The sequence below is a fragment of the Phaethon lepturus genome, unplaced genomic scaffold, assembly GCF_000687285.1.
Source record: "Phaethon lepturus isolate BGI_N335 unplaced genomic scaffold, ASM68728v1 scaffold3255, whole genome shotgun sequence".
NCBI lineage: Eukaryota > Metazoa > Chordata > Aves > Phaethontiformes > Phaethontidae > Phaethon > Phaethon lepturus.
The window spans coordinates 12,975-37,002 of record NW_010541020.1 but is presented as its reverse complement, the minus strand read 5'-3'; the positions used below and the strand labels follow the sequence as shown (position 1 = coordinate 37,002).

Genomic DNA, 24,028 nt, shown 5'->3' with positions numbered 1-24,028 from the left:
GAACGGGCTCTGTCTGGCCCAGGGCACCCCGGCCTCCCCTCACAGAGGCCGCCTGCAGCCCCCCACCAGCACCTGGGCACCTGCACCCAGTACACGCACGAAAGGGATGTTGGAAGGGACAAAAAAAAAAGAAAACAAGAACTTTTAGCATATGCGGTAGAAGAGGGGAGGAAAAAGCAGGCAGAAAGAAACTGTAGTATTCATGTACAAGGTTATCTGGAAGGGATGGCCAAAATATTCTCACCGCTTTGCTCTTGGTGTGGTTTCCATGGCAGGCTGCTGGAGTGCCTTCCTTGCTGCTTTCCAATTTTTCAAATATTAGCTTTGAATGCAAAATGAGGACTTCAGTTTTGCCAAAGGTTCAGAAAGACATTTTATAAAAAAAACTAAGGACTAATGTTTCAAATGATCCGCTGGAAACTCAGCAGGGTTGAACCCATGCTGGAAGCGGCATAGGCCATCATGGAGCCCCTTAGAAATTGGGGCCTCACACAGCCTGCAGGCCTGTGCACTCCTGGCCGTTTCCTGGAGATTGAGCAGAAAAAGAATGAGTAGAAATGCTACTCAAATAAGTGTTTTTCTCAGTGCTAATATAATTTTGGGTGGATCATTAGTTACAAAGCTTATGTCAGAGAACTCCGGCCTGTAATGAATTAACCTCTACTGCTTTGAACTACAGGTATTCATGCGCCTACTGCAGCCCTGGTGTTATGGGCAAACTGAGCTTGAAGGAAAGAAGAAATACAAATGAGGATCCATGTCATGTGCACAAGCAGCATGGAAAAAGAGGTAAAATTGAAAAAGTAATCATAGTAAACACAGAAAGTGTTATCAGTGGCCTCAGGTTGTGAAAAAAAGGCCCTTAGAGTTTCTTTAGAAATGTTACACATGTAGTGGTAGTAGCTGGTATAAATTTCTTTTACTGACCTCTTTTGTGCACAGTCAGGCAGGCTGAGATTACACATAAGAGTTAGGCACTGTATGGTACAGATTTAGGAATTATGGAGGAGCCAGGTGTATATTTTAGAATTTCAGTAAATCTGAAAGGGTTGGATTCAGTTTGGAGATGTCCCTACCTGAAATTTCAGAGGCTCAAGTGTCTACAGGGTTAGATCAGCGGTGAATTTACAATATCAAAGGCAGATTAACCAAAAGATTCATAGGTATTTGGGTCCTAACTCTTTTGGTATTGTGGGAAACGGCCTGTATTGTAATATCATCACAATCTTAAAGTGTAAATACTTTTCTCCTATTGGCTTTAGACTGAGGTGCGGAACAGAAACTTAAAGCTGTATCAGAAGAGAATGAGAAAAAAATTACTGTCTATCCCAACTTTTATTTATTCTTGGTGTCTTGAGGCCTTGTTTGTTTGTTTTCCTTCACACCTCCCCTCTCCAATTAACTGTTCGTGTTTACCGGGAAATTTGAGAAACCAAGATAATTTGTAATGAGTTCCTCTGTAATTCCTCTTTTGCAAAGATCTCATCTATATCAGGTTCTAAGACTGGTGTTTTGCTTTCAGTCTAACATACAGCAAGGAAAATGTTCCCTATCCAACTGGGAAAGGGCTTAATCCCTACTTTTTTGAAGGTGAGGGGGTGAATTTTTTTGCAGTCTGATATCCTTCTTTTTGATGAATGGCCTATGTTGATTAAGAGCTACTGTACCTTTCATCGCTAGATCAGGTGGAGTGCTGCATTACCACATTTCAGAACAGATTTCCTCTAACAGTGTTCCCTATTCACAAAGAAATAAATGGTTTTTACAGAGTCACAGCAAAGCGGAGTGAGGTGATGGGTTTAGTCACAATTTGAAAATAGCCAGAAAGAAAGCAGTCTCCTGAATGAACGCTTTCCTACTGTATGTGGCTAATTAAAATCCATTACTGCTTTCTGCTTTGCAAAAAGCAATTGAGATGGATTATTGATGGCTTTTGAATAAAGCCTCAAGAGGATCATATTGAAAAGCAGTGAACTATTTGCAGCTAGATATTGGACGGTAATGTATCAGTGATGTGCACCTGACTCTAACTGTGAATGATCAAAATACTTGAAAGAAACTGAGCAACTTCTTAGGGCACACACCCGTAGCTGGCAGTGGAACATCGAGATACCAGTTTTAAAGCCTTAGAGCCTTCTGAAGATGTGAAAAACATTTTTAGATGGAGCTAAGTACATATGCCAATCTGAATGCCTATATAAAGAATTGTATGCCAAGTATTAAGTGCCCCAAACTTTGAAACAAGTATGTTACTTTAAGCTGGTTTCCAGGATTTATCTGTTGTAGTGCTGTTGGAATACCTTTAGCTAAACCAATGTGTAGAGCTGGGACTTTCAGTTGATATTTTTTAATTGTTCTTTGATTCAAAAACCTGGAACTGTTTAAGCACTTCCATATAATAATAAGGTGTTTAGAGCTTGCAGTTTCTCAGTGAGACTGGAACTGGCTAGGCTGACATGGAGATGTGCCATTGCATGCTAACTCAAAGCTGATTACTCCTGCCTGGAAGTTGTATGGACATAGCATAGGCACATGTGCATTCATGCCTCTCAGAGGCTTCCCAACCTGGCCTGGGCTGTGCCTTGTTAGTTTACAGCTTGGGAAACTTTTCTGGTGTTACAAGATGAACGTTTTCTTGCTTGCTCCTGATAAGGTTGCCAGCACTTCCAGAGCAGCCAGTTTGGCAGGGTGGGAAGAGCTGGACCTCAGGTAGGCCAAGAAGAGTTTTTAAAATACGTGCCTTGAGTTTATGGAAAACTCTTCACTGTAAGATCTCTTAGGCCAATACACTGGCAGTTCTAACAAAATGGTCCTGTCAAGAAATTGTCAGTTCTTAAACACAGGACAGCATTGCACAGAAGACACCATTCTACAGTAGGGTGAGAGCTCTGTTGATTTCATAGACCCCTTTGGGGCTGATTTTGGTTGCAAGCGGATGATACTTTCATACCCATTGGAACTGCAATTTTAAATTCAGATGGTTTCTGTTGTGCTCTGATTATTTTATGAAGGGCCTTGCTTTCCAACTCCATGCTGACATACTAATTTGATAGTTATTTCTTTTCTAATTTCTTAGTCTCAGACCTAATGTTTACTCTCCCTCTAATTGTTTTTTATTATTACATTTACTGTTTTAAATTCTGGTTTCTCTCTGTACCTTAAATAGCTTGCTGCCAGTGCAGCATCTTTGCTATACCACTGTGCACACAGTGTTCACTGTCTGCATTTGCATAATGAGCTAATCTTTGTTGGCTGATTACTTTGTGGAAAAAATTGAACATTTAACTGATAATAATTGCAATCTGTCAAACTGCACAGTCACCTCACAAATGATGAAAGTATGTTTGCTAAAACTTTGTTGAATTCTATGAGCTCTTACTCTTCATATTGACACCTGACAGCTCTATCAGAAATAAGTCTGGGATCTTAACAGGTCAGTGGCTCTGGAACTAATAAAAACAAGAGATTTCTCAAAAAAACCTACTGTTCTTTATTGAAGGTAATGATTATCTTAATATAAAGTTCCTTTAAGGCCAACAGAAAAAAGTAAGTACTTTCCCAAGCTACTGTTTTAAATTGACTGCCCTGCCTTGTTGTTCACTGAGTTTATAATTCTAAAATTCTCTTTGCAAGCAGAACACCTAAAGCTTTAATTTCTTTGGCTAGATTAAATAACTCTGAAGTTACGCATTAACTTAACCATCACATCTAGCCTAAATTCCTCAATTTACCTTTTTGCAGAAAAGATTTAGCAAGTCTTAGAATGGCTTCCTGTATTCACAGAGGAAAGTTTTGAAATTGAGTTTACAAATGACTTAATCTAATCTCAGTGAAATTAGCACTGGGATTAATTGAAAGAAAGATACACCAACAATGGCCTCTACTACATGTCAGTGGCATGTTTTTCTAAAGTGATAAAGTGTAACTAGGTCTCTTGGCCTTTGTGAGCAGTATATTCTTTTTGTGACTTTGACTTTTTCATAAACATACACCATAAAATTGTTACTGTAACTCAAGGAATTCTTTATACCTTCCTGTCTCATGTCCTGAAATGTTTTGAAAGTGCAATAGAAGCTGCTAGTACAAACACTTAAGGAGGAGTCTCCTTCCTGAAGATCTTGCGGGAGCTAAGGTGGAGCGGGACCAAGCATTATTCTCCATGTTGTACAGTTGCTCTTCTCTACTGTAACAAGTGACAGTTTAACTGTGCATGATACAAGCAGAGGAGAGAAGATTTTTCCATGTGTGCACTATTGCTCGTGTTATGGGTTCAACCTGCAACACTGATGAGGCTCCCACTCCCCATCTGATCATCTAGAAAACAACGCCCACAAAATAAGAAGATGCCCTTTTGCTATTTTGATGATATAAACCAGCTAGTGGAAGGATCTGGCAAGACTCAGAGAGGTGCAAGCAGTAGGAGTATTTAACACAGGAGAAGGGATTATAGAAGGTAGCAGGTAGTTAGGTTGCTTCGGCTGCATGTAAGAGCATGTCCTGCGAGTTCATTAGTCTCTTTCTCCAAGGAGTATTATATTTTAAATAATTTCTTGTTATTTTCAGGGGTGGTGCTGATGGAAAGGGGGGCTATTTTTATGGGAGACCTTTAAGGGGGTTTCTTTCTCTGAAAAGAATCACTGTGCTTTTGGAAAATATTTGATGAAATCTGATGGCAAAATTTTGTTGCAGCAAAGAATTCCATTGTTACTCACAGTAGAGAATAAGCTAGCAGCTTGAAGGTTGAACTGTTTTCCTCAGCATAGCATGTTAGTATTGCACGATGTTGTCAATACCTGTTTGAAACTCTAGCTTCACAGTTGAAAAGCAGCTGGCACTAAGAATAGCCATTGTGGTAGTCTGCAGCAGCGTTGCAGAATAAATTCAGAACACTGGTTGTTAAGTGCTACTCTGAGATCCTCCCACTCCTGCAGTGCAGGACGTTTTTGAAACTTCAAGTCTACTGCATTTTGAAGGTGAAGGCAATTTTTCAGGATATAAAATTAATTTCTCTAAGGGAGAAAGCTGTATTGCTCCAAGTGATTTGGCTGAAAGTTCATTAAATTTCTCATGGTAGTCTGAAAAGGGCTGTGGTATCTAGAGGCCATGGTTTCCCCTCACCTCCAGGATCTGTACAAAATGAATTTCCTTTGAGCATCTGAATGAGTCCAAAGTGATTTAGACAAATGGTCTAACTGGCTTCATGGGTATATAATTTCCCTCAGAAGGAGTTCCTTGCCAAAATTGTATTTGTTCCAAACCTTGGTTTCCTATTTTCTAGTAGAAGGCTTTTCTTTGTTGATTTAGAGCTGGAGAAAAATAACATTATAACTAAACACCAACCTGAATCAAAATGGAGAATAAGTTCTTTTGGACATAAAGGCTGTACCTAGAAGGTCTGTGACACGAGTTGTCACAGTATATGGCATTGTTCACAACACTGGGTTTTAGAAACCAAGAAAAAGTTGATCTGAAAAAAATACCTGCAATTTGCCTTCTAAGTGAAAATTGTGCTGCAGAAGGTAGTCTTGATAACTCCAGAAAATGTACCTTATTTAAATCATCAAGAATTTGGAGGAGAGGGCATTTCAAATAAATGAATGCAAATATGATGAAATAGGCGAAATTAGTTAAATCATTACATTCTCAGTGATTATTTTCATTACTCTTACTGCTTTGCTTGAAATTTTATCTTCTACTCTAGAGAAAGCTAACAAATGCATTTTATTATTAGGCTGCTTCCCCTTTCAATTAATGTTAATTTTACCAACATGGTGAGACCCTCGGACTCACGGTTTCATTAGGGATATTGCTTTCTTTCTGCAGTGACCTTACCTGCAGCCATGGTGCAAAGGAATGATGCAGTGTAAATGGATTGTTGCATTGGCTTATGAATGTCTGTATTAATTTAAAGCAACATTTTAAAAGTTGAGTACATTTTAAAAGCAGCTAATTCCCACACCATGGATGAATCTGATACCATGACAGGTTTTGAATCAGAGCCCAGGAAATACTAGGAGCAGACAAAATCTTTTGAAAGAGTAAACATTGATCTTTTAAATGGTTAATTTCCCTTAGAGTTTTTGTTTTTGTTGTGTTTGTTTCTTCAAAATCTACCACAAAAATGCCTGCTTTCCCCATTCATCATTCTAAGCAAATTTCATGTATTCCCCTTGTCTCATTCTATTTCTGAGCAGGAAACTGACCTGATGAAATACTAGTCAAGTGTCAGTTCCCAATTTAACCCCATCTATACTAATTTTTCAAACCATGTTCATACCTTCCTATGCACCAGTGCATTTGTGTGTTAAGCTTTAACATCTTGTTTTTGTGATGAAACAGAATCAAACAGCATTATGCTCTGGAGCTGTGGGGATTTTTTAATTTACTGGTTGTTTGGTATTAGAGGAACAGGGAAGGTAATTTTTCCCTGGTACTCTGCGGAGTATACAAAACTTTTTGAACCAGTTCTTCTTAGGTGAAGTAATAAAACTGGTACCTCATTCATGATCTGAAATTAAAAATTTGTTCTGCTTTAGCTTAGATTTTGAAAAGTGAAATCTTAAAGGACATGGTCTGTCTATCTGGTAATAGCATTTAAATGATTGGAATCTAGGTTGAATAATCTAGCTTTGAAATAAGAGTCATATCTCTGTCTACTTAGGTGTGATCAGTTACGAAATAAAATACCAGAAGGGGTGTCATGAATATACTCCACTGATTTGCAGAAATGGTACAAACATTGCAGGTCTCCAAATGACTTCCTTACTTACTTGCTACTTACTTCTTCTGACAAAAATATAATGTTATGTTTCAAACAAGTTTTGATTTTCTATCTGCTTAAACTAGCTAAAATTGTATCTTAAATTCTAGTCCAATGTGGTATAAAGGTATATATTATAATTGGAAAGGGAAAATGTATGCTGTCATTACATACATTTATGTATGTAATCTCCATCACTTATTTATCTCAGTCTTTATTTACCTCCATAGTTTTGTGGTCATCTGGAAATGTTCTGAGAGAGGGTATTATAACTTCTCCTACATCACTGGTTTTGTTGCAGTTCCTGCTGGTGCAAGTCCCGTTGCATGTCCTTGCCCTGGTGTGTGGACGAGCCTGGTGAACCTGCCCATTTCCTTAGGAAATGCAGCCTAAAGTAATTGCTTTCAGGGGTTGGTTTTTAGCAATGATGTCCAATACTGTACCTTTTTTCTCAAATGTGGACCAGATCCCAGTTTCCTTCCCTGGGAAGCTGCTGCTCTAACTCACTAGTGAGTCAGGGACCTGCTGTAATCTGAGCATTGGTCTTAACAGGGACAGAAAACACACATAACCTGAAACCCTGCCGGTGTTAACTCTGTTCTTCTTGCCAAATTTCTTGCTATCCTTGAAACATCATCCCTGTATCAAAAATGCATATGATTGAACCAAGTACATGTTCACTACTACTACCTGGACAACCAATAAAAGATGATTCTCATGCCGGAGGTGATGAAATGCAAAGAGACTGGCAATGAAGCACTGTGTCACTACTGTGTGTTGTATGACACCACAGCTTTGCCTGTAGTCTGGCATTTTCTAACTTCCTTCTGAATGCCAACTCAGCAGTGCTTCTGGTTTTGTTCTGTATTGTGATCTCTTGTCATTAATGATAACCTGTTATACTGAAACTCAGCCTATTTACTGGGACTTTTTAATGTTACTGAAGTTTAGCACTTTTTGCAATCAATGGAATATTGCTGAGACTGTTGACCTAGTGATCGTTTGAGTTGGACATCTTAACACAGTGGAAAACAGAGTTTAGAGTCTAACTATTTAACTTTGATCTATTTTTTTTCCCTAACAGATATAAAGGATTCTTTTCTTTCACCTTCTAGTTGCTTCCACTGCCAGTATTTCTCTTTTTGCATTAATGCTATATACACTAATGAGGAAGATGTTACTGTTTCCACCTGCAGAACTGTCATTTTTACAAAAGCAAGGAAGCATTTACTTGTATTTTCTTAGGTACTCAAGTGTTTTCAGAAGTAAAATAACTTGGCAAAAGGTAACATGGCAGTCATGAGCGGGTGAAAAATATTTTTGTAGATTACTGATTTTATCCCAAAAGGCTGAGTCATGCTGCAGAGGCTGCTGAAGGAGGTAGCCTGGAATCTGCCTATCTTTCAGGGATAGCACAGGTGTTTCTATTCAGCATGGCATCCCAGCTGATGGTTAGGGGGCTGTGATAAGCAGAGGCAGCGGTACTTTTACATCCCTCCAGCAAGGGAGTGGGTCAGGACTACCAACAGCCTACTGGGGTGGGTCATGTCTTCCTACCACTGCCTTCCCAATTTTTCCATGTTGGGGTTTTATTTAGTGTTTCTTTTTTTTTTTCCCCGCATTATGTTTATTTCAGATCATGTTTCATTACACATTTTAGGTACAAGGAAGGAAACAATTATCCTTTAGTGCTGTCATTGGAGATTGGAAACAATGAGACAGCTGAAAATGAGAGAGAAAACACCTGAAAGAGGTAAATACAATCAAGATGGAAAGCAGGGAAAAAGAAGTTGGAACAGGCAACCAGAAAAATACAAATAGATTTAGAGATAGAAAAAGTCTATATCTCTGTACACTTCAGCTCCCTGAAAGAAAATGAGGAGCTGAGTGAAGGGAGAAATTTATATATAAACCAGCAAGGGTGGATGAGGGAGTCTTCAAACCAGAGGTAATACAGCATGTCTTCAGATATATCTGTTGCTAAAATGGTCATTTGTTTTTAGGCTGCCATTGATCTGGAGAAGATGCCATTGGTTTCCCTGACTACCATCACTTCAAGGTCTGTTTCAGTCTACTTGCAACATGTGTCAATGTCCTGTTTCTGTCATAGGGCACAATGGAATTGTATGTTATTATCAGGTATTAAGATTTAGCATTTACATAGAATTTTCATGCACTAAATGTTTTACAAATATTCTCTAATTAATCATCTCGGCACCTACACGGACTTTATGAAATTGTAGCTGTTTTGCAGATGGGAAAACAGCAGCTGATCGAATTGCTGGAGGCAATGCAGAAAGTGCTTTTGTCAGTAGCAGCACTTGGTACTCAGGCTGTTTGGTTTATATTTGTATTTGACTCATCTTCCTGATTATTGTGTATTGAACCTCTTTGTATCGGTTTGATGCAATATTGATGAAAGCTGTTGATATTAAGGGTCAGCTCTGCAGTGCCTCTCTCTGTTGGGGGATAAGGAATACAAAGTGATAGCTATTTAAGATGGCAAGAGTCCCTGGGTTACTCAAATGCCTGGCACAAGAGCTGATTTTCCTGACAAATTATCTGCTGCTGATAAAGGAACTAATGACATTGCATAACTGGTAGCTTAATCAACCATGGTGTCTTTAAAAATGTATTTCTAGAAACACATCTATATTAGTGTTCTAGTGTTATTTACTATCTGGATTTGTCATTTGGTTATTTTGAGATATATGCCAAAAAGGTTATTTTAAAAAAAGAGACTGCTATTAAGGTTAAAAAAACAGATTTTACGGGAGTCCTAGCATTCTTTGACCCTGGTGTCAGGAAATACTTGGTTCTATCAGTTGTCATAATTCTTTCCTTATACTTGCCTGCCTCTTTTATTAATGTAGCTAAGCCAACACAGTTCACAGAAGTCCAAAAATATTTAAAACATATTTTTTTTTCTAGACAGGACAAAAAGCTAAACCCATGAACTTATGAAATGCAGAGTCAGGAAAATAGAAATTAGTGGCAAAACCTTTGTCAGTTGTGCTCACTCTTAGGTTGTATATAATTACAGAAATTTCACTGCACATTCTAAAGTATTTTATAATTTGAATTTTTGTATGTGGTCACACATACATTTTATCTAGTGAAGTTGTTTTTCAAGACCTTTACAGTAATGTTTAGTTTGTCTCACAGGAATGTGGCAATGATATTGGGTAAGTCTAAATTCAATGTTTGTAGTTTCTGTTGGACTTCTAAAAATTTATTATATTACAAATTCTAATCAAAATATTTTGAGACTCCAGACATTCTGTAAAGAAAATATTATTGCAGGTATTGATAAAACATAGTATTTTCCCTGCTTCTCTAACCAAAGAACTATTTAATGCTTAACTTTCACTATGTAACATTATCTGGTAGTTGCTGCCTACATAACTAGAATGCATTTGGGGAATTTATACTTAGTTATTAAACTAGCTACAGCAAGGACTTGACCAATTATGCTGGCTGCTTACATTTCACAGCATAAAGACTTCTTCCTATAAGAATACAGATAAGTAACTTTTTGTCTGAGAAGCCAAATCTTGTTTCATTTGCTAAAGAAGAAATGTTATTGGAAATGTCAAGGTACTAAGGGTCTGATACTGCAAGGTATAGGGCAATTTACCAACTTTCTAAGCAAAGTAATTAGCAAGACCAAAAATCTCTTTAAATGTAACTACAGGAACAGAGCGTTTAACTTTAAATTGAAGTAGTGCAACTATTACTTTGGCTGAAATGAAACTGAAATCCTAAGAAAGGATAAATCTCCTAATAAAAAGATACATTCAGTATTTGTCTTTCAGAAACTCTGGGTGGTTGAAGAGGGAAACACATATTTCAATAAACTTCAGAATCATTGATGCAAACTTACTCAGGGAAAATTAGTATCTCAGGGTGATAACAGGTTTATTGTCCAAGACTAAGCCAAAAATAATCTTGTGTTTTCAAAAAGCTGTTTAGGAACTTGATACTCATGTCACTAGAGAATCTCTTACACTCTCAAAGTAAGTAATAACCTAGTATTTTCTGGTTTTTTGTGGAGTAGGACTTTAACTTCATCCAGTTGCAAAGCCTATTTACATGCCATCACTGAACATGCCATTAATGAGCGACACTAGTTTCCAACACAGGATCTTAAGACCTTAAGTGAAAGTTAAGGTAGTTTCATGGAAAGACTTTGTAAATCCAGGTGCTGGATGAGTCTTCATCAAGGCTGAGCTAGATGATAGGGTGGTTGTGTTAAGTCTGAGTTTTTGAAAACGGAACATGCTTTGAAGAAATACATGGAATGTACAAGGGAATGTGTAGGGGGGAGAAGAGAGGAGGGTGTCTAGAGATGAAGTCTTCTAAGTAAAACCTCCACTAAAGCCATTACTTTCTTTCTTCCATTAAGTAAACTTTCAACTAAGATTTGCCTACTGACTGCAATACTTCTGAAAACAGACTGTTTCCCACCTCTAAGACAGGAAATGAAAATGACAGCCACTGCCTAAGCAACTTCTAGTGAACCAACTCACAATGCTAGAGTAGGATTCCTCGCTGATTTTCTTCATAGCACCCACAAGGAGCTACACATCAGTTTTAGAACCTATCCAGAGGTCCCTTGGGCCTTTTTATGTAATGCTTAATCATGCAACATAAAATTCTTAATGTAGAAAAGGTCATCCAGTTGTACTCCAGGACATTTTTCTAAAAGCGTGCAAAAGGACTTCTAAATGTTCTGAACATAGCATTTAAAACCAGTTCTACGGCTACTACAGCATACTCTGAAACACAGCATGAGTCTTGAACACTTGGTTTAATGACAGCTAGCTTTATTATGATAATTTTCACCTCCTTCTTCCTTTTGTTGCCATCCATATGCCAGATATCAGATTTGGATACTCTGGAAGCCATTATACTAGGAATTTCCTTAACAGAAAAACCCATCCTTACCTGCTTCTTCCCATCTGCCCATCTACGTGAAGTTGCTCTGTATCAGATGTTACCCTTCAACAGTCCCAGAAAGAAGAAAATGCTATGTATGAAGTGGCACTACATGAAAGACTCAGAGAATTGATGTAGACTGGTATGACATAATGCTGGTATTTATAGACCATAATGCCTAAAGTGGAGGGAATTGTCAGAAGGCAACATTTGTGAAATAATTACAAAAAGACAAACCCGGCCTTCAGACAAAACTCAGAAATCAAAGTTAGTCAAAACTACCTGAATGGATGAATAAATATTATAAAACATCAGTGCTGTTAGTCTGAGGGCCAGCATGCAACAAATGCCAGTTTTGCACCCAGTGTAGCACAGGGGAAAAAGCAGGCAAGGGTGTCTTACTTCATGGATGATACTACTTCTCTGAAATGCTCCAAAAAGTTTTGCTCCAAAACCCAGCCTTCTGGGCTAAACTAATCCCACTGTCTGACTTCTTTCAACCTTCCCAATACTGAAGACCGTGAACTTGGGCAACTCACAAGACAGAGTTCTACTGGTGATGTCGTATATAAGAAACAGATGAGAGTCCACATCACTGTAATGCCTCTTGTAGTGGAGAACGAAAAAAAAAAAAAAAGGCTAGAATACAGGTTGTGAGAAATGGGAATTGGTGCTTTATTTACAGAGAGAGTACCTGGAAGCACAGACAAATAGCCCTGAACAGAAGAGGACAACAAAATACAGAAGTAAGGGGGGAGAAAAAAAATCTTGCAAAAGATCAAAGCAATCTACAAATACCGTGGGGGCAGGGTGAGAGAGACAGGAGGGGAAGCTTAGCTGGTGATGGGTAGGATGTACCAAAGAGACACCACTTTTTCTCCTTTTCTATTTCAAGACATTAATATAACAAATTTGAGAATAAGTTTCAATAACTAATTTTATATTTTCTTTCCATGAGACTATGGATTTCTGCAGTTAGTAAGCTATCATCTTAAATGCTTACTTTTCATCTAACACTGTATGGGCATTGTAAATGTTACATTTCTACTTGATACTTTATTTTTTTGAAATTTGGATGCAGATTTGATTGACCGTATGAAAAATATTAAATGGCCATAGGATAATACCTTGTCATTTGCCATCTACATCCTTTGATTACTTGCAAATACTGAAGGAAGCCCTCCTGCTTGCCAATAACTATTATTTTATTGGCCATGATTTCAATCAAATACAAAGGCATTTATTCACTCTTGACAAGTCAACAGTAGTATTCATTTTAGGAATATGTTGTCATCTTAGTGAGTATTATTTATTGACTCAACATCATCTCCAGTGCTTTGAAATCTGGGTTAAAAAAACAACTATTAATTGGTGCATAAATATATAGTGATTTCTTAAATAATATTTAACAATGATATAATCTAGTATGGAAAAGAAAGCCACTAAAATGTTTCCTCAGCTGCCCACTGACCGTTACCTAAAATCTATCCTTACAGGAAAGGGGAATTTCAGTCAACTTCAACAATGTTGAAATTTTACCTACACTGCACTGGTGTTAGAAAATACCTAGCAGTTTTACTTCCTGCTTTTCACTGATGATGCAAGGCAAGCACAGATGAAGCTTCTTATGGTTTTATTCAGGCAGGAAAACTAATAATCTTTAAAAATTATAATTTTACAGAGATATGAAAAGCAGGCCACTCGAGGACTTCTCATTCACTTACGCAAACAGAGAGTGTATGTTACAAATAGATGTTTTAGGACATAAAATGATTTATTTTATTAAAAAAAGAGGAATATCAGTCTTTTTTCCTTGCATGTATTTTGAATACCCCATTTTCCCAACCTTATCCATGAAGTCAGAACAGCTATGTACAAGGAATTTGTTTTTAATTTGTTGACATTTCATGCCCCACCAACATTTGTTTCCAAGAAAAATAATTTTGTCAGACCCTAGCAAAATATGAAGATTTTAGGACTGTGCAACAAGGAGATGACAACAATGGAGTGATCTGGGAACAGGTTCAAGGCTTTATAAGGAAGACTTATGTTCTAAGGAAGACACTTCAGCATCCTACACGTGGATTCTGAAGCTGTCTTCTGCTAACTGAAAATGAAGCTGTACATATAGCCTGTCTGGGAAAATGTGGTATTTTAAGTCAACAAACTTAGATGAAGTCCTCTGCAAAAACTGTATTCTGAAAACCCTCCTTATTTATTTAATAGTATGTACATTTACACAGCCTGACTGACTTTAGGCAAGACTGATATATCAATCAATTGGCATCCTTTTAAAGGATGTAACCAAAACTGGAAAATAAAGTGCTTGTTTCCTTCATCTATGTATTCTGTACTTTTATGTTCCTCATGTCTTTCAGCAGCATAGGTCTGTAGATCGCCTCCAAGCTTTCCATGTATTCTAAATAATCACTCACTCGAAATCCATGCAGTGCTTCTTCCTGCACAAATACACACAGAAAACATTTATTAAAAAAAGAGATGCACACTCCAATTTAATGAATTCCAAGCTTCTAAAGATAGCTCACTTTGTAACAAGCAGAACAGCCTGGGTGTTCAAAATACACACATTTTATTACCTTTCATTTAGAAAAAAATAATTGGTAATTTCTGCATCCAGATAGTTCTTTCTAATTACAGTCTTGGTACCAAATAGTTTTTTCAGGTGGATGTTGTTCATCTCATTTTTGGAGACCATGCCATTTAGAAATTTGTAAGGAAAACAGAGTAAGTTTTAAGAAGGCAAACCCAGGTACTAAAATATTCTTTTGAAAGATTTCTATACCAGAACATGGCATGCTAAAAGTTTGCTAAATGTGCCTTTTATATCCAACTAGATTCTCAATAAAACCAGGAAAGTAACAGTAGATACTTATTTTTAAAATCAGTGATAAAGATAGATCTTTATGGAGTGCTTAAATAAAAACAGAATAAACACTTCATCGCCACAAATGATTAATTCTTACTAATCCCAGAACATGGAGTAGAAGAAGGTGCCCTCAGGAAAAAGAAACAAACAGGCTATGTTCCTTCTCATGGCTACTGTATTAGTGGGAGAGGGAGGATGCATTGCAGAAAGCAGGATCCTGAAGAACAGTCTAGGAAAAACGGGTGAATTTGTTGCTGCTTTGAAGTGGCATAACTTGTGTGCCCCTCTATCTATCTACTATGCAGTATTACCACTGTTGGCAGCATGCGCTGCAAAAAACTCTCAGGAGCCAGACGGTCCTCGTGAATACACGTTGTATCTGCTGGTATATTGACTGTGCATCTCTGCTAATTCTCCTGAGAACATCTACTCAGGCTTGGAAGGCTGCACTTTGGCATCTGAACAGAAATTCAAGATGGTCTTTATGTTTCTCCTCACCTACTCACAAGGGAAAGCAAAGGCATGATTTTACCTTCCAAGTTGCTCTTCATGCACTGTGAGAAGGCTGACTACAGTGGAAAAGAAAATGGACTTGAATAGAGGTCTGTAGTAGGTATTTAACTCTTTTTCCTTTTTTTAAGCAGTTAATCAATATAGGGTTTAAATGTGTGCATGTATTAAAGCCAGCAACTTAGTTGTCAGTAATGTGGCCCATACTCACAGAAAATGAAGTGAAGAGTAGCTAAATTACTCCTAGAAGAGACTGACATACTGGCCTACATGAGCTATTACAACAAGTCACAAACCCTGTAGCCCCAGTTTCTCGATTTTGTCCAAATGAAATCAATGAAACCAAGACAGTCAAGATAGGTTTACTGAGGTGGCAGTTTACAGTACTCTTGGTTTACATGTGGAAATTACAAAGCTATGCACCTTCATTCTTCCATGATAGGATTAATAAAAGACCAGGCAATAAATTTAAAATTCAGCTAATGCTGAAACTTCAATATATCTCAAAGGGATCATAACGGTTAGTAACCCATCTCATCCAACAGAAAGAACCGGAAAAAGGTGTTCATGGACAATTCGTTACTTCTACCTTCCTCTTGGCACATAGGAAAAGCAAATTATAGAGTAATAGAAGATGACCTCCTTCACAGGTGGTCATCTGGTTTTTATCACTAGAAGGATAGACTGAAAGGGAGTTTTACTTTTTTTAAGTGCTAGGCATTAATGTCATCTGAATTGACAGCAAAGTCGTCTCTAACGTCTTTTTTTCACGTGCAAATGAAAGTATATTTACATTTTAAGAAGAAATATTTGTTTTTAATTTTAATAGCTAGCTGTAACTACTTCCTAGATATTACCAACAAAGGTGTATTGCTGTCAAATCATCATGTTTTCATTACAGATATAAAGCATGTTATAAGCTTAAACACAGAAAATACTACCAGTTCTTGGAAGGAAAATAGGCAGCAGGACTTGTTCACATTGCAAACGGCCATTGCTAGTATGAAGTTCAAGATGTGACATTTTTTATATTAAAAAAATATAAAATGAATATTCAAAGGTTGTAGGTGTGTTGGTTTTTTTTTTTCTTAACTTGGATTATATCCTCAGAATATTTTATACTTCCACTTTTAAGAGAATTGCTCCACTAGAGTAATCCGAATTTGGGAATGTTGTGCTGAGAAATAGGCTAAAACTTGAAACTGAATTTGGTTATTTCAATAAAAGGGCATCTGACCTAATGACTTTGCTAGTATTAAACCCAAGTAAACTCAGATGAAGCCCATAACATAGCTGAAATTGAATTAATACAATGACAGAATAATTTTTTTTCCTTTAGATCAGTTAAGAGCTATCAAAAGCAAGAGTACAATTTAAGTATGCTATTAACTCTTTTTCTGCAGTAGTCACTCAATGAATTGTAAATGCTCCAGTAGTGCATTTATATACAGTATTTATCACTAATTTAACAGTACCATGTCAAATCTTTGGCCTGTTTATATTGTAGATGACAACATATAGATTCTCTCTTTTGTAATTTACATAAACTATCCCAATAATGTCATCCAGAGGAAGTAGTTTTTAAGCCACGTTGACCAAAACCAGGTCAAATAAAACAATTCACTCATTAAAATACGTACCAAACATTTTCAAGGAAAATTATTGAGCTGACATTCATATTTAAGAATATATAAATTGGATGCAAACCAGTCAGAAAACTATTGTTGTTAGGACAGACTAAGATGCAGATATATAGCTCTCAAAAAAATTTTGACTGGAGGAAAAAAAAAAAAAAAGACCAGAGAAAAAAGCAAAAATGTCTGCGAAGAAAAGTCAAATATTTGTATCTGTTCATGACCGCATCCATAGCTAAGCAGTACCCTGCAAAAATAATCCAACAACCAAACACGATTTGTAATGTGGCAAATAATACGAAATCGTGAGGCTGGTTGTCCAGTAATTGGCATCTGTTCATAGTAACAGCTCACTGAGCTTTGTGCCACATCTCTTCAAGCTTCAGTAGGAGACCACCGTGTAAACCCACCTTCCTGGAGAACATCTAGTTTAATGAGATTTGGGCCATGGATAAAAATGAATCAAATGACCTCATGACTTAATGGGGCTATTTACTTTGCTTACAAAGGGAACTGAGCAGGACAAAATGCAGGAAAGGTATTCTCTGGAAAATACTATACCACAATTTCCTGCCTGGAAGTAAATAAAATTAAAGTATTATTTCACCCACTTAAAATCAGTAAGTGAAATTCATTTAAGAGCTTCAGATCAAGTAACATACATATTTTAAGTCTTGAGAGCTTTGCTTCCCCTTCAGCAATTGAAAAATTGAAAGAAACCCTTACTTTAAGAAAAACCTGGAGATCTTGAGCTTCAGTGTGCTTCAGGATGTCTTGCTGTAGGTGTCTGAACACAGAAATACACATATACACTTGATAATCAGGACCCAGGAAAATACATATAGCGATGTAGTGACAGATCTCACTCCAGTCCAGGTAATTCCAGAAACACTGAGTTATCCATTGCAGACTAATCTAGATGAGATGAAAGTGTATATATAATTAAATTGCTGTAGACAGTCATAATTGGTAAGTTTATCTCTTAACTTTTCTATACTATAGACCCTTTTACCTATATCACCCTACTTATGAAAATAAAAGGAATAAAGCACAAAAGATGTCAAGAATCACCATCTTATAAATCACAGCCTCTGAATAGACTTCCAGTGAGTTATTGCAGATATAACACCCTGCATCCGTGCACCTCACTTGTCTGAATATATTCTGGCAGCTCTGGAGGTTGAAACATAAAACTCAAAGTCCAATGAAAGCAAGGGTGATATTTTTCAAGTTTTTTTTTTTAATGTGGCCTAGAGGGTAATAACAGTGATGAAGGTGTGTTTAATGTGGATTTTCCTTTAAATTAACATAGTTCTTTGCCTTATAAATGAACGTTAGGCCCTTCCCTAAGACATGTTTTCATTTTATGAAGTCGGTGTTGAACACACTTAGTGACTCCTTTTTCCAGTTCTAAATTGCAATGCATTAAGATGTGTACAGCACATTTCATTTAGTTCTAGACCACAAATCTTCTGCTAGTCAATCCTTAAAGTGTTTAAAATATGCCGCAGCAGAAGTATCAAGACTCTAATTAGATCACAGCAGCCGTGCTCTGGCATTAAATCTGTTTTCAGGTATTTATTGATGGACACAAGCACTTAAATATGTCAGAGCTGTTTTCACAGTTCAGCGCTTGTTTGTTTTTAATCCTGCAGTAGAACTTCAAAATCACACAGAAGATACAGCGGCACCCACCTGTGGCATTTCAGTAACATTTGAAAAAAAAAAAAATCCCCAAACAAAAAAACCTTGCCAGCAGTTTAGAACAATAACTAGTCTATTATTAATTGAGTGCAAACAATTAAAAAAGCATACAGTATAACTTACACAGGAATAGTTGAGGAAGCAGTGACTGTCCTCTTGTGTTTTCCCACCCCAAAATAGGAACGTTATTATAAGCACCTCACTCCTATGCTGAGATAAAGTCCCTCATCTGCCAGTCTTCTCTGTCAAAGACCAAATCCCAAGCTGACTCTTTTAAGCAGTATCTGCACCACAGTGGCATCTGCGCCCATTAAGAAGTCTCGTTAAGCTGCAAATCTTGTAGCAAAAAGGAATTTTGAAGACATAAGATGAAAACTATTTTTCTTGCCTTGGAACAGCAATAAGCTTTCTTACTGTAGTGAGAGGTCCTTTGCTTTGGCAATCCAACTCATTATTGCATGAAGCTGTTTATGCTTCATCATGATTGCAATCTTTACAAGCAATGCTCCATACACAGCATTCCATCTTACTAAAGAACTGTAGTAAGTAGGTAAAATGAAAGCTGGCATTATGGATAAATATTCTTCTTTAGTAATATTTGGTATTCATCATAGAAGAATAGTGTGTTACCTGATTGTAATATTTATGATAGCACATACAAAATTAATTTTGGTCTAATATCACCTGAACTGCTTCCTATTATACACCTATCCCAAATTACTCATTTCCCCTCCTATGGAAAATTTAGAATTTTTTTCCAGGGAATAAGATATTCTATTCGTTTTTAATGATAAATCTGTGGGTTTAGTATATTTTATTTTTATCAAGTTTTCTTCATGAACATGTAATGGATGGTCATCAGCTTCAGTACACTGTCATTACTCTACCAAAGTCAGGTGATTTCTATTTTCAGACGCTCTAAGTCACTATGTATACAAAACGATCTCCTACCCTCAGTTTCATAACCACCACACAAGTAAGCGCTGCATAGAAAAACCACAGTAGTTCCTGAACATCCTTCATTTTGTGGATTTAAATCAAAAAAGTTGATAATATTTCAATACAATTTCATCAGTTACCTGGGATGGAGTGAAACCAGACATGTGGAAGGCTGAAAAGACAAGTGGTAACTCAGCTTTCAGCAACATTTCAATGTGGTGAGTACTGCAAAAATAGACTGGATGGATGCCAGATTCCACTGTTGTAATAGGCAGGTGCATCTGATTAACAACAACATCATCATCAATAACAAAATTGGGCAAAAAGGATTACAGACCACAAAAATGTGTTATTTTAAAATACCTTGTAGAGAAAAATGTATAAAAAAATACCCGTTTACTTGTAGGATAAATCACCCCAGTTATTTTAGAGACAGGAAATAGAATAAACAAAAATGCTGGTCGTACAATCAGGAAAAACATGTAGTTAAACCACATTGAAGAAAATTAAAAGTTAGAAACTGGTATTAAATATATTCTGACTATTTGTTTGCATTAGCAATCTAGTTCTTTATTGCACGTAAGCTTTATTTGTCAAAGTAGGGATGGAGAAACCATTGTTATATTTTAAACAAAAGAACAGAAGAAGGAAAAAAAAAAAAAGACTAATTTCTGTTGGATTTTTTTCCCCCTTTTACTGGTGGATAGAGTGGAACTTCTATGGTACTTGAAGTATTTCAGTGTGCATGTTTCTTTGCAGTATGCATGGCTGGTATGAGTGAAATTCTATTTTGTGCAGCAAAAGGAACAGAAGTCTTATCAGTATGGGAAGATCTGGATGTCAGTGCTTGGGTTCTGGGTAATGAATCCTTGGCTTCATGCTTGAAGGTCAAGGCACACCCTTTGGAATTTTCCTCCTTCCTGAGGTAGGTAGCATCACAATCCAATGTCCAGATAATTCCTCATTCATGTTTTGACATTTTATTTTAGTTTACATTGTGGTAGTTATGTAAATAGGTTAATTATTGAATTTTCTCTTTGTGTTTTCAAGAATATTGTTAAAGAGAAATCATTTAGTTATCAAGACAAACATTAGCACTGCAGCAACCTGCCTGCGATGCTGACTACTGTTTGTATGACCCTTAAAGTCTCAACACTGACAGTGTACAGCACAATAAACAACATTTCATTGTGCTGGAACAACCTCAGGGCTGGACTCAGTGTCTTCAGTGGATCAGTATGGTCACTTCTGGTGACATTTATAATATCCAATAATAAACAATTAATATTAATACGGAGGATTGAATGCAGAAGTTCTCTAGTAAAGACTACAGTTGTTTATGTTCAAAGCATTCAAGACAACGTGACCATGTACAAAGTCAAACATCTATTTATTTTAAATAGATGGAATCACATCTAATAAAGGTATAAATTATGTTTTTTATACTACAAACTTTATCCAAAACACTAGTAATTTAAAAATGTCAAGCATTTAGTTTTTACATACTTAGTAAAATTTTAAACTGATAGTTTTACTAGAAAAAAAAACAAAAGGATGGACTTGCACACTGTAATAATGAAAAAAGGTCATTCAACAGTATTGCAGCCTTCACACAGAATATAATGCCACTAACAAAGTTAGTGTCATTAACTAACAGAATTTGTCACACAAATTCTGTGTGAAGTAAAAGAATTTTTTTTACTGCCAGCTTTAAAATGCAATAACATTGCCTTTACTATCAGTCCACCTGTTATTTTACTGCTTTTTTAAACAACTTCAGCAAAGGTCAAACCTATATTTTTCTGAGAAAATTTTTCAGGGTCACATATTCAGTTAGAGGGCTTTGATGAAAACTTAATGCATTAAAAAAAAAACACAAAAATAAGGAAATTGATAGTCTCCTTTAGAAACTTTCAAAGTTGCCTTTCAGAAACAAACAGCTTTTAAATTCTTACAGACAGATGCAGTCTTGGTAGCCAGAGAAATGCTGAAACAAGAAGACGTGAAAATCGCTGAAGAAATGTCAGTGTCTTCTCCCTGTCCCCTAACATCATCAGGAAGACAGAAGATGCAAACCAGTCGTAGCCAGCATAGCGCTCCTGCAAGCAGCCTGCATGAGAAGGTTAAGGAACTCAGGCAGAGATCTCCTCCTCGCTGCCCTGCAGGAGATGAAGCCCTCCTCCTCCCCAGGCCCAGGCACACAGAGGCAAGAGCTCATTTGTTAGAGATGGGACAAGGGGAATATAGCTGCACAGAAGGCAGCTTCTTGAGGCACAGCTGCCTCTCAAACTGAACTAAGAGAAATGGTTTAAGATATTTACCCTACACACTACTTTTTTCCAGTCCATAAATAGTCAAGCCAAATCAAATAAAGCATACAAAAACATGTAAATGCAAAAAAGCCCCACATCAAAACAAGTGTGCCTACAGTACAAGAAAGGAGAATGGTGGAAAAAGAAAACAGGAGATGTAAAGATCATGGGAACAAAACCACAGTAAAAGAAAAGCTTAAAAAAAAAAAGATTAAGTATACTCTGACTAATATACCTGAAGTGTTTTTAATAGTAATATGTAAGTCTAATACCTGAAGAATATAGAAAAGCGGTATCCATTTTATTTTTTAAAATTTCTACAGTAGATCTAAAAGAGTCAGAAGTCAAAACATTCCCATTGATCAGATTACAGCCACATATCGTTACATGGGCAATACCATTAGCACTGTTGGTACTGTGGGAGCACCACAAATACTCATTAATGCTCAAAGGTGCATTGCTCCAGCCTCTTTATCACACAAAGAAAGATGTTATCCTACTCCAAAACAGTTTATGACAAAAATGAATGAGAATTACAATTTTAACAAAGTATGGGAGCAAAAGGGTGAAGATTTTCTTGAGTGCATTGAGTGTGCATTTTAACTTCACAAAATTTCAAAGTGAAAGTGCTGCGCTTTTTAAATTTCTTTCAGTACGTATTGCACATCTACACCACCATCAAAAGCCCAAATTCAGAGTTCAAATTCCACTGGCATTTTTAAGCAATATAATATACACCATCAAGAAAGGATACAAAGTGGGGATACTACATCTCTCTGCTGTTGTTTCAAAAATTTCTCACAATTCACTAACACGAAGCACAGCCCATTTTCAGCATGTTCCTTTAGCAAATTTAGGTATCTTCCATATCTAGCATAAAAAATTAAAAACCAAAACTGTTTAAAGAAATTTCCTAAAAAGCAAGAACTCATATTTAATAGGCCAGCGAAATTTAAGCTATTATAGCACTGTTCATCACAAACGCTACGTTGCAGATATACACATAAATGGTTTAATAAAACCTATTATGCTTTATCTAGGAAGGACACACACTAAACATTTACTACTCAGTGTTACAATTCCTCATCTAAATTCCTTTTAGTTCAGTTTTAGAAACTGCGGTAAGGAAGAGCAAGTACTCTAACAGACGTGACTCATTTTCGTCACATACATTATTTACAATACCATATAAGTATATTGTGTGTGTAATTATTAGTATCAGAATTCAAATATTAATGCTTAAGATAACAATCGGTGGAAGTACAGACACATTAGCTTTTCCTTCATCACAGCTCTTCAAATTACAAGCCAAATAAAATGTTTAAATGACATACAACTAAGCTTAGCTAAACAGAACCATGCAGAGAAGTAATGTGAGGAAAAAAAGACACATAACTCAGGATAATGTAATTTTATGGTAAATCTTACTAACAAGTTACAATTAGCTTTTACAACAATAAAGGATAATAACCTATATAATCTGTAAAGATAATTTAATTATGTACTAATACCTTTTTAATTTTCAAAGTTAGAATTAGTTTTCTTAATCTTTAGATTTAAATGGTATAAAGTACTGAGTTGATGGATTAAATATCATTAAAGTCATTCCATGGAAATCAAACAAACTCTAGAAATACACTAGGGAAATATTTTAATAACATGTACCTGACTGTCATTTCAACACCAAGCTGCTGCACTGATGAAAGACTTTCAATCTTCACATCTGCATCCGTGGCTAAAACAAAAGAAAAAATATAATAAAGTATCATGATAAATATGATTTTAAATGAATACTGAGGTAAAGCTTCTTTTATATATGAATATCAATTTTGGAGAGCTGTTTCTTATTTGAAATGAGCTCACTAGCGTTTGCAAAGGGTGCATGAAGAACCTGCATTCCTCATACACTTTTTTTTTAATTGAAATCACTTTATAAGAAAATCTTTGCTTTTAGTATGGCTATCATTAGCTTTACAGATGATGTAAACAAGCATCTTTTTCAGACCCATTTCTTAATAGAGCTTTATCCCTTCAGGCCAAGAAATGAGACAAAGCTGCAGTTTCTGATCTACTTTTTTTCCATTCCAGTGGTCTTAAAAGTCTCCTAGCAGTAAAACCAAGCTTACTAACAAAAAAATCCATTTTGATATGTCAGAAAACTTTATAACTGATGGATTTTTAAAATCCTGTATTTCTATGCATTCTTCTTTCACACAGTAATATGTTTTCTGCATTTGTTTAAATTAAAAATCCAAGTTGGATAAATTAATAAATTATTAAAGCAACCTCTGTTGCAAGATTTTATCAAAATTTTAAATTCTAAATGCAGTGAAAAATTGGGCAT

General features: G+C 36.4%; 1 protein-coding gene across 1 annotated transcript in view; it reads right to left on the bottom strand.

Moving 5' to 3' along the window:
- Positions 1–24,028, bottom strand: part of LOC104621173 (protein broad-minded-like) — a gene marked incomplete at its 5' end in the record, with an annotated part of 39,819 nt that overhangs the window by 4,178 nt on the left and 11,613 nt on the right. The window contains 6 exons of the mRNA XM_010287592.1: positions 14,053–14,157; positions 17,456–17,644; positions 19,513–19,653; positions 21,328–21,482; positions 22,439–22,554; positions 23,350–23,419. Coding sequence (XP_010285894.1) covers positions 14,053–14,157; positions 17,456–17,644; positions 19,513–19,653; positions 21,328–21,482; positions 22,439–22,554; positions 23,350–23,419 — 776 coding nt within the window. The remainder of the gene's footprint in view (positions 1–14,052; positions 14,158–17,455; positions 17,645–19,512; positions 19,654–21,327; positions 21,483–22,438; positions 22,555–23,349; positions 23,420–24,028) is intronic.